General features: G+C 37.8%; 1 protein-coding gene across 8 annotated transcripts in view; it reads left to right on the top strand.

Moving 5' to 3' along the window:
* Positions 1 to 16460, top strand: part of trim9 (tripartite motif containing 9) — a 28371-nt gene extending 11911 nt beyond the window's left edge. For 2 of the 8 annotated variants that reach the window (XM_048205687.1, XM_048205689.1), the window contains 8 exons: positions 1195 to 1348; positions 1477 to 1622; positions 5517 to 5655; positions 8295 to 8333; positions 9916 to 10219; positions 10417 to 10521; positions 14056 to 14218; positions 14968 to 16460. In XM_048205687.1, coding sequence (XP_048061644.1) covers positions 1195 to 1348; positions 1477 to 1622; positions 5517 to 5655; positions 8295 to 8333; positions 9916 to 10219; positions 10417 to 10521; positions 14056 to 14218; positions 14968 to 15045 — 1128 coding nt within the window. In that variant the 3' untranslated portion in view covers positions 15046 to 16460. The remainder of the gene's footprint in view (positions 1 to 1194; positions 1349 to 1476; positions 1623 to 5516; positions 5656 to 8294; positions 8334 to 9915; positions 10220 to 10416; positions 10522 to 14055; positions 14219 to 14967) is intronic. The other 6 variants (XM_048205691.1, XM_048205693.1, XM_048205688.1 and 3 more) reach the window with 3 other exon arrangements.
* The last annotated feature ends 81 nt before the right edge of the window (positions 16461 to 16541 follow it).

Below are 16541 nucleotides of genomic sequence, written 5' to 3'. Positions count from 1 at the left end.
ATCTAGTGGTGAGATTGCGAACTGCAACCAATGGAGCTCACCCCTCCCTTTTGGAGAAGCTACGGTGGCCGTCTAGCCAACACAAAGATGTCGTCGTCTGACACAGCAGAGAGTACATTAGCCAGTGAAGCAATGAGGTTTCTTACTTCTAACAAAGAATGGTCTCTGCTTCTAATAAAACAGACGACTACTAACTTCTACTACTACTACTTCTACTATTACTTTGTGCATATTCAATGTAGTGACCATGCAAGCTGCCTTTAAAAACACAAACGATTTAGAAGAACAGCATAATGACTAAACATGACTAAAGTTTGTCCGTTTAGGGCTGCTGTAGAAACATGCCGGTGCAAAATGGCAACAGTGTATGTAGATAGAAATGGCTCATTCTAAGATAATAAAAACATAACGGTTCATTATGTAAGGTCTTTATACACCTCTGAAAACATAGTTATGTATATCCTGTTGTATTTCTGTCAATAGATCCTCACAAATTTTACACATTGCACCTTTAATAAATGTTTTTTTTTTTTTTAAAAAGCATTTGGATTCTAGTTCTTAATTTTAAATTTATTTTATACAACATAGTGTTTTTATAAATTGTTTTAAATATTAAAATAATACATTTTAATATCAGCCATTCACCAGTTATGGACCATAACATGAAAATAATTGTCTTATTGGTATTTGCTATAACTTTAGCATCAGTGTGTCTATAGTACTGTATATATTACTCTTTGTGAGTGTTTATGCAAAACTTCTTGTAAGCCAGTGTGACGTCATCAGTTTCTGTTAACAATCTTATTGTAGACTTTTGTACACTAATAAGTATAATCATCTATCAATTTAAAAAGACTGGTACAAGATGTCCAAATGGAAATTTGCTCAGAAATTATTATAATCCATTATTTAAAAATACTTGTTCAGTTCTTGAAAATGAGTGTAAAGCCAAGGGTATGGAAAGTTCATGGAAATGCATTCATCAAAAAGTGTGTAAAACACTTAAGCATTCTTGCTCAATGACACTCTGCCTTCCAAAACTTTTCTGATCACAAAATGTTACTTGCTCTGAGGACTCTTATTAAATTAACAGAAGGTCATACATTTACATAATGGCAACACTTCATTAATTTGACTTAATACCGTGTAATATATTCTGAATCACAGTCTGTGTGTGTGTGTGTGTGTGTGTAGATCTCAGATGCTCTGATAAGACGGGTCCATATGACAGAGAATCAGTGGGGGAAGGGCTCTCTCACCCCTCGCATGAGCAGTGACTTTGACCTGACGCTGGACAGCGGACCCCTGCTGCAGACCATACACCAGTTAGACTTCGTTCAGATGAAGGGTGAGACTGTGTGTGCATGATTGGGTGTGTTTCATTTTTGCATGGCTTTCCTTAATGACACAGTAAGACCGAACACTGGACCCAAAATAACCCTGTCTGTCTTTGTTTGTGGCTTTATGTGTGTGTAGTTCCAGCTGCTCCTATTCTTCAGTTAGAGGAGTGCTGTACTCAAACCAACAGTGCAACTCTGTCATGGAAGCAGCCGCCTCTCTCCACCATCGCTGTGGACGGCTACATTTTAGAACTGGATGATGGGAATGGAGGCCAGTTCAGAGTGAGTGTCACGTACATGCAGTGAGATATTCTCAGAATTATATAGATTTCAACAACAATTGCTCATATTTTTTTAAAGTGGCACCAGTGCTGTCCTGACCTCATTTTGTTCCCTAGAAAAGATAAGACATGACTAAAGATTAAAAAAAACTTTTTAATAGCTTAGTAGATAATTGGTTGAATGAAGTATGTGATATTCAAGTGTTACTCTAAATCTAAATAAATGAAAACTGCATTTGAACTTAACTGTATCAGCAAGTGATCAGCATGCATTTTCCTTAAGGGAAAAATCTTTTACATTTGGATAATGAAAAATTCATATGTTGATGAGTAGATGAAACAAATTTAGCTTAGTCACCATGAAATCAAAACTGACTATTCTTTTTTTTATGGAATATTGCGGTATGTATTATAAATGATTTATCCGTGTGCATCATAATTTTTTTAAATTCATGTGCCCTCATAATCTTTAATCAAAATAACTTCCACCTACACTTGCAGCAACATCTCTTCTCTTCTTTGATGATGTGTTTCTGGACAACCTGTCAATCACATGAGATCACAGCAATAGCAAATCACAAACATCCAATCATGTCCTGCCCTACATTTTTTCTTTTTCGAAAAGTCTTTTCACTTAGATATGTACGTTACAATAGGGAAGAAAAGAATATTGCAACTTCTGTTTAATTCAGACTTTAAAACAAATTATCTACAGAAGGTGCAACGCAGTTGCAAATTTACACGTGTGAATGTGTGATTTCTGCCAAGCCATTTAAACAAACACTGTTCTACCTAGAACAATTATCAAAAGAAAAAGAAGAAAAAAAAACATTCAAAATTGGCTAAAAAATCATACCTCCTGAGTTTGAATGGGCATGTTGCTTCTCTACACATACCAAAAACCTGGGGCGGCTCTAGGATTTGATCTACAGGGGGGATTCTGTAGCAAGAGACCATCGCCTAAATGGTGTCACTTTAAAACAACACTGTCGTTTTTCAGTCTTAAAATAAAGTCTCTAAAATTATTTCAGGGGGAGAACAACTCTTAAAGGATTAGTCCACTTTCAAATTAAATTTTCCTGATAATTTACTCTACCCCATGTCATCCAAGATGTCCATGTCCTTCTCTCTTCAGTCGAAAAGAAATTAAGTTTTTTGATGAAAACATTCCAGGATTTTTCTCCATATAGTGGATTTCAACAGGTTGAAGGTCCAAATTGCAGTTTCAGTGCAGCTTCAAACGTTCTACACGATCCCAGATGAGGAATAAGGGTCTTATCTAGAGAAACCATCGCTTATTTTCTAAAAAAAATTAAAAATTTTATACATTTTAACCATAAATGCTCATCTTGAACTAGCTCTCTTCTTCTTCTTCTCTATTAGAATTCCAGCAGTGTAGACGCTGCTAAGTGTATTACTGCCCTCCACAGGTCAAAGTTTGAACTAATTGTTATATACTTGCACTAGCATATTGTATATGACAATTTAGTTCAAACTTTGACGATCTAATATGCAAGTCTCAAAACCATGCGGACAACATTTTATTGTATTATACAAATTACACCCTTTGCAAACAATGCTACATACAAACTATTTGAGCAAAAAAACTAGGCTAGGATTCTACCATTCTTTTTGTCATTGTACTTTTCAATTCTGAAGTACCAATGAATAAAATTATGTAAGGATGTTTGTAGAACATAGTGTAACACGGGCTACTTCACCTGGTCGGTGGACTTGGTTTCCAAACGCGGTTTCTGCATTCGCCTGTTCCGTCAGTTTAGTCAACAAATAACGTGTATTGCACTGCTTATACAGCGACAGTATTTATGACACTGGTAACAGACAATTGCACTTATCAACCACATGGGGGAACCGTGAGCAAATGTTCCATGGTGTTGCTTTAAGACTGTGTTTATGTGAATACTCGTAAAAACAAGCATTTTGGCATAATTTTGTGTGTATTTGCTCAAGAAGATGTGAAAGATAATTCGGTACTCGAGAACCTGCGTGCCGTGATATTCAGATCGTTTCCGCGTGCGCCGCGCACACACCTGAAGCACACTCACAGAGCGAGAGTTTTCTTTCACAACGTCTTGTGATTGAATATGGCTTAAAATCACTTAAATGTTTAAACTGACAAGACTTACAAACACGTGAAAACGATAAACTTTCTGGAGGAAGTAGCACTAGCCCGATCATTCAGATATGCGATTATAGTTTTAGGGGGCCTGAGACGACAGAGAGGAGGGCTAAAGCTCACCTAAAAATGGCCTAGAACCGCCCCTGCCAAAAACATTTCCGTGCAGAATGCAAAAATGTGTGGGGCTAAAAAAGCTTGCATTTCTTAAATTGGAGCTAAATTGAATGATCAGCATTTCAACTCCACACATTAATTTTCAGGATAGGACTGAAGCTGTGCGTAATCTTGTGCGGAAATACACCACACTGATTTCATTTTTGATAAAAGCATATCATAAAACAGTACCGAGATTTCAAGTTCATAGCAGCAAAATTGCAATAATGATGCCTATTCCAAACAAATTAAAATCCCACAGAGGCCATACTATATTATTATCATTATTATTTGGTCTAGTATTATTTTTCTTTCTCGAAGTGGACGCAGTGAACACTGCATGATTGTTAAATGTGATGTTTCTGCTTGGCTGGCTGAATGATCTGTCCAATTGAAAGAGGTTTTACTCAGCAAGAACAAACATTTGAAGAAACATTGTAAGTATATTGTAATTGTAATTGGCTGTGGGCAGTCAGAATGAGTGATGTTCATTTGAGTGACGAGGGACACGCATATTTCCATTAGATCATCAAGTCGAGTCCACAAAAATGGTGTCTCATCTCATATTTGCCACAGAATGCCTGAGTCTAAAGATGATTCATGCCTCTCACTGCAGAAGTCTATTTATATATTAGAGGGCCACTTCACCCACGAACACACTCTTACATGATCACACACGCATATACATGCGCACAACCACTGTCACTTCATTGGCTGTTTACACTTGGTATTAACATTCATCTGAGGTGATCACAAGTGGCCACTTGTGATTTGATTTCATCTGATTTTGTGGTTACATACACTACCGTTCAAATGTTTGGGATCGGTAAGGTTTTTTTTTTGTGTAAGAAGTATCTTATGCTTTTTATGAAAAATTTGTAACCATAGTGTACATCATCAAAAATAAATCTCCTGAGCCACATACACGTTCACACTTACACATAAGCATTAAAATACTCTCCCTCAGACACACATTGTTACCTACATATAGACACGCACACTCAACTATCCTCTAAACAGGCCAAGCTCTTATTTTAGAAAGCCAGGTTCACGTGTTCTTATATTTGCTCCATTTTTGGCTAGATTTTTAGCAACAGTATCACATTGTGTTTTTCCCAAGATATTCATCAGCATTAGCAAATTAACCGAACAGTATATTCTACAGGAAGCGATTCCATGGATACAGAAAATGTGCATACTATGCAAAGTAAATTTTCTGTATGCATGGAATACCTGGGCTGAACTGAATTTGAAGTTGCATACTGCTAGTTCTGAAATCGTAAAAGTAGTATGATAGTATCAGACCTAATTCCTTTGACATAATATAGTTTACTTTGTGTTGGGTACTATATCCTGTAGTGCAATTCACTCAATCTGGCCTTCCATTTAAAGTGTGACCAATAAACTGAAAGTAATATCAAAGGGGTTTTTAACATCTTTTTTTTAATTCAGAATTTGATATGTTTCATGGATTCTGTTTAAAAAATTGTAGGCAGTATACAGTATATAATGTGCAGTATACAGTAAGCAGTACCCTGGTAGGCATTTCAAACATAGGGTGTTGACCACATGTGTTTACTCACTGATGTGTATTTTCTACAGGAAGTGTACGTTGGTACAGAGATGATCTGCACTGTGGACGGTCTACACTTCAACAGCACTTATAAGTCCCGTGTTAAAGCGTTTAACTCCAGTGGAGTCGGCCAGTACAGCAAAACGCTTGTCATGCAGACATCAGAAAGTAAGAGATGTTATTTCACTGTTACACTCACACACCTTACTATTGAATGCTGTCACTCTTAATGCACAGGGAAGCTTGAGCGTGTCAGTGCAAAATAATACAGATTTGTATTAGTAATGTCAATAAAGTGGGCAGTTTCCACAAATAGGATATATACATTGGTGTTTTAAGACTTTTTTTTAAGGACTTGGAGGCCTACATTTTTGTTGTGAGACCATCAGATACATTTGATAAACTGGTTTCTAAAACAAAATTAACTTAGTATGCAAAGTAGCTATTAAATGCCTGTGGGGAATGGGGATTCTGGCCTGTCACACTTCAGAGGTTTTGACCTTCTTGACAGCTTCATAAATCAATATATATTGAATTGATATTCAAAACAAAAAAAAAACTTGTTCAAAATTTACATTTTATATAAATATTTATATTAATACATTTTAATATTTTTTTAAATGTATCTTAATGTCTAAATGTCTTAATGTTTAGTCTAGTTGACAAGACTAAGTTTAATATAACATCTGTTTAACTTATAACATGAAAGTAAGGTTAATAATATAACTTAGATTACACATTTTTCAGTTTTACTCAAATTAGGGTGATGCAAAAATGAGTACACCCCACAACAAAAACTACTACATCTAGTACTTTGTATGGTCTCCATGATTTTTAATGACAGCACCAAGTCTTCTAGGCATGGAATGAACAAGTTGGCGACAATTTGCAACATCTATCTTTTTCCATTCTTCAAGAATGAGCTCTTTTAGAGACTGGATGCTGGATGGAGAGTGATGCTCAACTTGTCTCTTCAGAATTCCCCATAGGTGTTTGATTGGGTTCAGATCAGGAGCCACTGATTCACTTTGACCCTGTTCTTCTAGATGTGCGTTTAGAATCATTGTCATGTTGTAAAAGTGTACAACGACCAAGGGCACGGAGTGATGGCAGCATCTTATCTTTCAGTATAGAGCAGTACATCTGTGAATTCATGATGCCATCAATGAAATACACATAAGGACACTGCCAACACCATGTTTCACTGTAGGCACCATGCATTTTTCTTTGTATTCCTCACCTTTGCAACACCATACAGTTTTGAAACCAAACATTTATCTTGGTCTCATCACTCCAGAGTATAGAGTCCCAGTAGTCTTCATCTTTGTCAGCATGGGCCCTGGCAAACTCTAGATGGGCTTTTTTGTGCCTGGGCTTTAGGAGAGGCTTCTTTCATGGACGGCACCCATGCATGCCATTCCTCTGCAGTGTACGTCGTATTGTGTCACAAGAAATAGTCATCCCAGTTTGGCTTTCTACTTTTTTCTTCAACCCTTCTCATTAGAATATGCTCCTGTCGAGGTGTTAACTTCCGTGGACGACCTGGACGTCGTGGAGATGGTTGCAGTTCTTTTTTAAATTTTTGTACCACTTTTGCTACAGTATTCTGACTGATAAGTAAAGCTTTGCTGATCTTCTTGTAGCCTTCACCTTTCTGGTGTAAAGAAATTATTTTCTTTCTCAGGTCATTTCTCTTCCATGTGGTGCCATTGCTGACAGCATGAAATGGGAAGGGGTTTTAACACCCTTTTATAGTCAACTGTCTGCTGGACACCTGTGTAATGAATAATTAGACTCACCTGTGGTTGAATTCTTGTTAAATTAGACATTTGTAGTCTAAAATTTAGCTTTGCTCCAGAGACTTTCAGTGGGGTGTACTCATTTTTGCATCACCCTAATTTGAGTAAAACTGAACATTTTGTTCTCTAAATTATATTATTAACCTTACTTTCATGTTATAAGTTAAACAGGTGTTATATAAAACATAGTCTTGTGATATTGTTTAAAATGTTACTTTTCAAAGGGGATGTACTCATTTACGCTGAGCACTATATATATATATATATATATATATATATATATATATATACATATATATAGTGCCTCGCACAGCCAAATCAAGCATTGGATGAAGATAACAATATAAACTAGAAAATATAAATCCCGCATGGATGGTTGATTGACCGAAATGTTGCTCATTAAAATATTTTTGTGATGATGCAAACTTGAGTAGTGTGCAGGATTTATATTTTTCTAGTTTATAATGTTTATTGCTAGAAAATAATGAAAGCACACAAGTCATGGTTTTAAACTGCATGCCCCAAATTTTGGTTGCAGTGTTGCAAAATCTTCATTTAAAATAAATAGAAAATAAAACAGCTCATATAAAATTTAGTTTGACCTTGTTGGGTTTTCAGAAGCATTGAAAAAAAGTTTCGGGCTCTTTTTTGTACCCTGTTCATGGAAAGTGCCAGTGACGTCACACTGATAGTCTGCTGTGGTGAGGTCTTTATGAGCACCATTGTATGTCTGATACTAAAATAAATTAACATCATTGTTAATGTGCTGTTAACATTACTGACACTCTATAATTGTTCTTTACTTGTGAGCGCTGAATAAGTCCAGCTTCCCTGATCTGCTGCTTTCCTTCCTCTCTTTCAGTACCCAATTTTGTTACTTTCTTTTTTTCTCTCCTTCCACCCCTCTGCTTTTTTCTTTCCTCTGCATTTATCTGCCTTTTCCACTTTTCTTTTTCTCTCCAACCTTTTCTCGCTCTTTTCCCATCTCTTCCTTTCTCTTGATTTCAGTGAGTCTACCTTCATATGATAGTAAAACTCTGGCAGCAGGTATGAATGCCTGAATATCTGAACATCATGATTATGTTAACCTCATACACCCTTTCTTGTCTGCTTGTATATGTTTGTTTGTTTGTGTGTGAGTGTGTGTGTGTGTGTGTGTGTGTGAATGAGAGTGCGTGTTTGCAGGGTTGATTTGCAGTGTCTCTGTTCTGAAAGGGTCATGAAACCCCCCTGTTTTAGCCTGTTTTAGCCTGGTCATTCACACCTCTAAGCTGGAAAATCTCTGTAAAAATGGGCGTGTAAAGCTCTGGAAAAGTGGGAGTGTAGAGGGGGGGAAGAGGGGACAGAACAACCAATGAAACACAGACATACAACACACTCATTATACAGAATAATGAATATGAGCACGGAAAAAATGACAACAAACTCCCAATCACAAGAGAGAAATGCGAAAGAATATTTAAAAGGGCTAATGATACTTTCATTACGTTTACAAGCACTACAGTCTCATGATAAATGACACATAGTTTAACAGAGAAAGAATAAAGACATAGTTTAATTTTGTCCATTCTCTAAGTCTTTTGTTCATCAGAATAATCGTGTCATCACGTTCAGATACACGTATCAGTGTCCAGTTTGCACATATATTTCATTTGAAGAAGACTTGATGAAATGTGCATACACCGTGCTGGTTCATGTTTGGTGCAGGAGAATGTGTGAAATACATCTATAAAAACTATAAACACGGATACTTTATGCTCTATAATCCAAGTGGCTAGTGTTGTTAAACTCATCGCGGAGCTCTGCGCTCCACGTGCGTGCATATCATAACAATCGTATTTTTCATGTGTTCGTATTCAAACTTCAGTTCTGACCGCATCGCGGGCAAAATACAAACAACACTCATGTGCTGCTGTGCTGGGGGAAACATACATATGGCTCGCGTATCCGAACGCAGAGGTGAATGAACAGCACTTTTGTGACATTTGATTTCTCCGCTGTAATACGATCTCATGCGAACATATTTTCCATTTGTGCTGGTAGATTACAGCAAAACAATCCACATGCACCCAAACTTCTGCTCTGGTCGCGTCGTAGGCAAACGCATTTTTGTTGTAGCACTGAGGAAACAACTATACGACCCATGTCTCTGAATGACAACAGAGACAGAGGCGAGAGAAGTGATACTTCCTCATGCATAATACCGCAATTATAATCTTATGCATACTACAGTGCAGTGATTGGATTGAATGTTCTTTTTCTCATGAATAAATGTAGAAACTGTTAACGTCAGCATGTTCGATCAGCCCATACTTGGAGCCAACCAGAACTCCGGATCTTGCCGGTAGTACATGATGACATCAGATTTTGTGACGTTGCTCCGACTTTGCTTTTCAAACCGGAAGACAGAAATCACTCTGAAAAATGCAAAAATAACTAATTTCAATAAATAAAATTAATGAGTACCTTTAGTGTTTTCAATGATGTGCAGCCTATACATATCTGTTCACAGCTCAAAAATTTTGTTCTAGGGTTTCATGACCCTTTAAACTCATCTGGACTTTCATTCTTACTGTAAGTCGAAGCTCAACGACCTTAATGACTGTATGTGTGTGTGCTCTTTCTGCAGTTGCCTGGTTCACCTTTGACCCTGCATCGGCCCACCCTGACATCATCTTGTCCAACGACAACCTCACGGTGACGTGTAACAGTTACGATGACCGTGTTGTCATGGGCAACACAGGGTTTTCTCGTGGTGTGCACTACTGGGAGATGACCATCGATCGCTATGACAACCACCCTGACCCTGCATTTGGGATTGCCCGGGCTGATGTTATGAAGGACGTGATGCTTGGGAAGGATGATAAAGCCTGGGCCATGTATGTGGACAACAACCGTTCCTGGTTCATGCATAACAACTCGCACACCAACCGGTATGAATGAATGTTTGTCTATGTGTGCATGCTTTTATTTTTTTATAGTATTTTGGAATTTCTTCATTGATATACACTGAAAAAAGTAAAATGATTGTGTCTTTTATTTAAAGTGCATTTTTATATTAATCTAATTGAAAATCATGGTTTAAACCTGTTTCCCTTTCAAATGGGAACTCACACTGCGTCTGAACAAGACGCTATGGGGAATGCCTCCAGAGTGACCGGTGTCTGATGCACGTGTTAAAACTCGACAATATCATTGGGCGACGACAGTCCATGACATCACTACCAATGCGACTGTGAGTATAAAAGGGTGCCTGTAGTACATGCCATTCTCTTCTTTGTCTTCAGGATCAGTTTGTTTGCAATGTGTTTAGGCGATTTTTTTAAAATGGTCCCCTGCCAAACGTTTCAGGAAGTGCCTCTGTGTCAGAGGTATTGGACACCCGAGGACACACTTGACTTGTGCGTTATGTGCTTGGTCAAGGAGCATCTACGTTCAGTCCTTGAGGGAGCTGAATGCGTGCACTGTGAGAGCTTCTCAATGAAGAAGCTCTGTTCACGTTTGTCCCTTTTCTCGAGGGAAATGGGTCAAGAGTCTGCTCAGGACCCGCAAACGCCAAGGCGAAGTGGAGAATGAGATCGAGCTGGCTGAAGAGCTTGAGAAAGGTATGAATCTTTCTCACTCTTCAGCCTCAGATTTGAGCAAATTGCTGGATCAGGACGTGCTATCACTTGCATCATCCAATCCAGCAGATAACGCTCTAATGGCTGCCAGCCAGAAAGACCAGGATGTGGTTGAAGAGGGCGAAGAAGCTGGTGTCCCTCCCAGCCTGCCTGCCCTGCATATGAGGAGCTTCTGGAGCGTATGGCCCATGCCACAGAGAGACTAGATCTCCCTTGGAGGCATGAGAGATGGAAGATCGCTCGTGGCAGGTTGGACGAGTGATTTCTGTCTAAACATAACCATCCCGCTCCCTTCAGCCTTCCATTTCTTCTAGATCTCCATGCTGATGTAGCGATATTAGCTCAAAGGGGAAATATGAATAATTATTCATAACTCATGATTATTATGATTAATTAAGAATATTTTAATCAGTTAATGAGATTAACTTGATGTAGTTGCATTAAAATTACAATCAATCAATCAGTTCATTCTGTTCAATCAGTTCATTAATTCTAAGAGAAGGGTATTTTTCATGGCCCCAGAAAAATAATTCTTTCTCAGCATTTTCAGCGCTTAGAGCGTGTAACAAGATCGATCATTTAAGTGACAACTTATTAGCAGATGGAGTCAGATCCAAATATGTATTGTGCTCAAGATTTTAACTAGATCACGAACACATAACTAAACTAATGAACACATACATACACACAAGTCACACATACATAGGTAAAATGAGAAATGACAGAGTGGAACTGGAAGTGGGAACAGGACATGGAGCTATGGAGAAAACCTGGAAAGAATCATCAGTATTCATATCAAAGCTCCTTTGTTAACAGAGGAGCTTCACAACTTTAACTAACTAGCAGCAGTTTAGTATGTCATACAATACTTGCATTAGTGCAAACCACTATTGAGTGGTTTGAGTGCCTAACTAAGTCTTCATGATGAGCATGGATTAGGACCCCCACTTGAGGGACTTTAAGTAAAGTCCTCCACTCCCTGAGAAGAGCTGGGTGTGATTTCTGGAATTCATATTTATATCTACTAGACAAGCCCAAGACTGATCTCTTGGTAATAAACAGAAAGCAATTTTTGCATAGACTTACAAACCACAAACTTGCACAGACTTTGGCAAGTGCTGAATCTTGAGATCTTGGTATGAGGACAGCTGGTTGTAGTTAGCACTAAAATGGCTAACTCCCGTTTACCAGTAGGCCTTTGAGGGTCTTTGAGTAGGGTCCTCTTCTCCCCGAGATGAGCATTGTCTAATTCCTGGAATCATACCTCTATAAGCCAGCGAGCTCCCCTTGATAAGTGAGTCTTTAGGGTTGAGTGCAGAGTAGCCCCCTCACTCCAGAGGGTCTTATACACGGTCCTCTGCCCCCCTGAGCTACCCATCTCTAGAGCCCAATGAGAAGTGGCTTTTTGCCTTTTAGCATCCTTTCTCAATGTTAGGCACCTTCTGGAGTGCTGGATTCTTGAGATTCTGCCTGTAGTCAGACAGGAAGTGGGGACTTTTATACCGAGGTAGTTAAGCTTTGCCCCTCTGGGGTATCCTAGGGGTAGAGCAGGGATTTTCTTGCTCCCCCTAAAGGTAGTGACAGGCTAGGGAATTAGGGTATTCCTGGGCCAGGTTCCCTTAAAAGTGATGTCTAGCATTCAGAGCTGACATACCAGACCCTGGAGTCCTGCCCTTGGGCTGGGCTCTATCACTTGGCCCTGCAAGGAAGGGAGGAATGTTGAAAAGATGGGGACCTTTCTTGTATAGGACATGAGATTTGGGTAATAGCCATAGGGAATTTCGTCACTGACAGTTCCGCCGCTGGTGCACCTGAGTAGGGAGTCTTTAATTTCAGTATATAAGTTTGTTATGTCTTTTTCATGTGCTTAGACATTTCCCCTCAGCATGGCGTAGTGGGTATTTGTTCCCCATAGTGTATTTTTCAGATGCAGTGCGAGTTCCCATTCGAAATGGCCACGTCTTGGTTTCAAATGTAACCCTGGTTCCCTGAGGAGGGGAACAAGACACTGCGTCTCGTTGCCATGCTTCGGGCTTGCCCTCTTGCGTCTCCTTTAGACAAAGAAATGGATGAAGTGTACTACAGGCACCCTTTTATACTCATGGTCGCACCGGTAGGGATGTAACGGACTGTCATTGGCCAATGATAATGTCGTGTTTTAACACATTCTTCAGACACCAGTCACTCTGGAGTCATTCCCCATAGCGTCTTATTTAGACGCAGTGTCTCATTCCCCTTCTCAGGGAACCAGGGTTACATTTGTAACCAAGACATTTGTTCAGTTTGACTAAAAATATAAAAATGTTTTGATTAAAAAATAACAAAAATTAAATAGTATTTTTTCTTGACACCAGAGTTAATATGCAGAACTCATTCAGGGCAGCTTTATTGACTGCAGAAATATTGACTGTTTTATTTATTTTTTGGTGTTTTTTTTCTCTTTTGTTAGTATATAACAGAAAAGATAATGCATATTTTTAAAAGATATAAACAATGTCAATAAACATGATCATGGTCTTTTGAAGACAATATTCCTGTCTTTATTTATACTAAGTAAATTAAATTAAACATTGACTAACAATTTTTTTAGTGAATAGGATAAAAAATCTAAAATACATTTTTTCATATTATTAAATATAAAAAATTGTGATTTTTTTTTTTTTTTTAAATAAATATTTTTGACTAATATTAAAATTTTAATTTAAGCTTTGAACCAAATAATAAATATTATTTAAAAAAAATATAGAAAGAAATTACCTGGTAAAAAAGCCTGACAAAGTATCTCAGCAAATGTTCACTGTTGCCCTTGGTTACAAAGTGCATGCTTCATTGAATTAATGAATGAAGCTAATAAAAAAGGCTGAAATAGATTACATGTTGATGACAAAACCTGATGCATTACTGCCACCTGCTGTTAATTCATATTATTCACATGCAGTGGAGAGAGGTCAAGGGTAACAGCAGGCTAACAGGCTAAGATCGCTAATAGATTTATGTTAAATGTTGCAATTAAAATGCACTTGTGTATTTTGAATGCTTATTGAGTCAGATTAGAGGGTCTATAATAAGTCTTTCACACTATTTGGTCAGTGGCTCAGTGCATCATCTTTCATTTATTCTCTGGCTTTCTCTTCTCCCTCTCTCAGTACGGATGGAGGAATAAGTAAAGGGGCGACTGTGGGTGTGCTGCTGGACTTCTCTCGTGGGATTCTGTTGTTTTTGATAAATGATGAGCAACAGGGACCCGTTGCCTTCAACACACTAGAGGGCATGTACTACCCAGCCATCAGCCTCAACCGCAATGTTCAGGTAACATTCATTTAATTCATTCACTGTTTATTCTTGTGAAAAAGAAGTAAACTTTAGCATACTTTCTGTCTTGAAGAATGGCAAAATTTAGCTTGGTTCTGTGTGAGATCTTTTTTAATTTTCCTGATACATAATGTATATACTATAATTTAAAGGTGCCCTAGAACCAGTTTTTACAAGTTGTAATATAAGTCTAAGGTGTCCCCTGAATGTGTCTGTGAAGTTTCAGCTCAAAATACCCCATAGATTTTTTTTAATTAATTTTTTTAACTGCCTATTTTGGGGCATCATTAACTATGCACCGATTCAGGCTGCGCCCCCTTTAAAGCACTCCCTGCCCCATTTTTCAGATTTTTCGCTATAGTTCTTGTTTGCTTACCTAGTCTGATGATTCAGCTGTGCACATCCAGATGTTAATTCTGGCTGCCCTTGTCTAATGCCTTGAACATGAGCTGGCATATGCAAATATTGGGGGTGTACATATTAATGATCCCGACTGTTACGTAACAGTCTGTGTTATGTTGAGATTCGCCTGTTCTTTGAAGGTCTTTTAAACAAATGAGATTTACACAAGAAGGAGGAAACAATGGTCTTTGAGACTCACTGTATGTCATTTCCATGTACTGAACTCTTGTTATTTAACTAAGGTAAATTCAATTTTTGATTCTAGGGCACCTTTAAACTTGAACCAAATAGCTTTTTATCAAGATATGTCTTGATTATTTTTGTGTGTGTGTTTCTTTTAATAGGTGACTCTTCATTCTGGGCTGCCTATTCCTGATTTTTATACACCTGGAGAGTCTGAAGCTGCAGGCTCAGTCTGCTGAAGAGTCCTTGACTGATACACATTCATATATAGACACACATGCACATACAAGTGCACATGGATTCAGCTGTGAGTACTTGGCAAGGGGTTTGCTGCTGACAGTCATTAATATATGTTTTAACAAGGTCTGAGAGTTCAGAAATGTAAATGGACCTGATTTATGTGAGGGTTAGGGTTAACTGAACCCTAGCTTAACCCTAACCTTAACTCTGACCCTGATGTATGTGAGGTAAATTAATATTGAAATTCTTGAATCATTTTCCTCTTTCTTACTCTTTTTCTAGATATGATTATTATAATTATTATTGATGTTGTCATTGTTGTTTTTATGGAAAAGGTGCTCATGGATGTGAACTCCAAGCTTACTGGATCTTAACAGATTCTGTTGTTTCATGATAAAATCCTCTGTGTGAAGTTAAGCTTAGAAATAAGTTACTGATGTGTTAGACCTTAGAGGATGAATTTTACATTACATAGAAATGTTCTGTTGCATATAAAGGTGATTTTTAACTGCAGATGGGGACAGAAACTAGAGTATAATATCTGATATTACAACCTCCTTGTGCATATTATTCCTCAGTTAATCTTATATATCCTAAACCCAAACCTAAACCCTATCCTGAATCTCAAACTGTAAACCTTGACCAAGCCCGATCCCTTAACCTAAACTCTGTCATATTACACCTCAATCAAAATGAGATATTTCTAACCTCTCCACATTCACAGTGGATGAGCAAACATACAATTGGGACAAATTAGAGAATGCCAGAATGAGCTGAATGTGTGTCAGTGAGGAGGTAATGGCTTTCTGTTTGTTGAACAGAATAGAAAACACTAATTGGGACACAAACACATGCACACACACACACACACACAGGCATTTCCACCGCCTTGCGTAACGTATTATGGAGAGATGAGAATGAATAAACTTTTGTTTCTCTCTCTCCCTCTTTTATTTTTCCTTTGCTGCCTCAAATCTGCACAAGCTAAACGCAAATGCTAAACAAATAACTGGTGCTGCTTTTGCTCAATGTGAGAAAATATTGCAATATAAAACAATAGAGCTTCAAAGAGAGAACTTTAAACAAGACAGCGTACATTGTAGCTGCTTGAAGCATTGGCTATAAGTTTACCATAAAGGATGTACTTTTGCATTTAAAAAAAAAAATATTTAAAATCCCACTGGTGGGGTTAAAATATGGAGCAGATGGTTTATGCTCTACAAACAACTGAATGTTTGGGTGCGTGACTGGAAAATTTCACCCATTGTAAATTGTATTTTTTAATAAATTAATCCCAATATAAGAAATGTATTATTATTATTATTGTGTCTGAATTGTTGTTATCTGTAAAGTTCTATGCTCAATAAACTGGATTAGGTGCAATAAAAAGCTGTCTGTCATTTCCCTTCGAAAATAGTTGTGCAAATTGTGTGCAAATTTGCAATGTCAAATCTTTTTATTAATCATAAAGTATTAAATCAATGTAATAATGTGG

Source organism: Megalobrama amblycephala, linkage group LG10 (assembly GCF_018812025.1).
Source record: "Megalobrama amblycephala isolate DHTTF-2021 linkage group LG10, ASM1881202v1, whole genome shotgun sequence".
NCBI lineage: Eukaryota > Metazoa > Chordata > Actinopteri > Cypriniformes > Xenocyprididae > Megalobrama > Megalobrama amblycephala.
The sequence above is the reverse complement of the archived record's forward strand: the minus strand, read 5'-3'. Positions and strand labels throughout refer to the sequence as shown.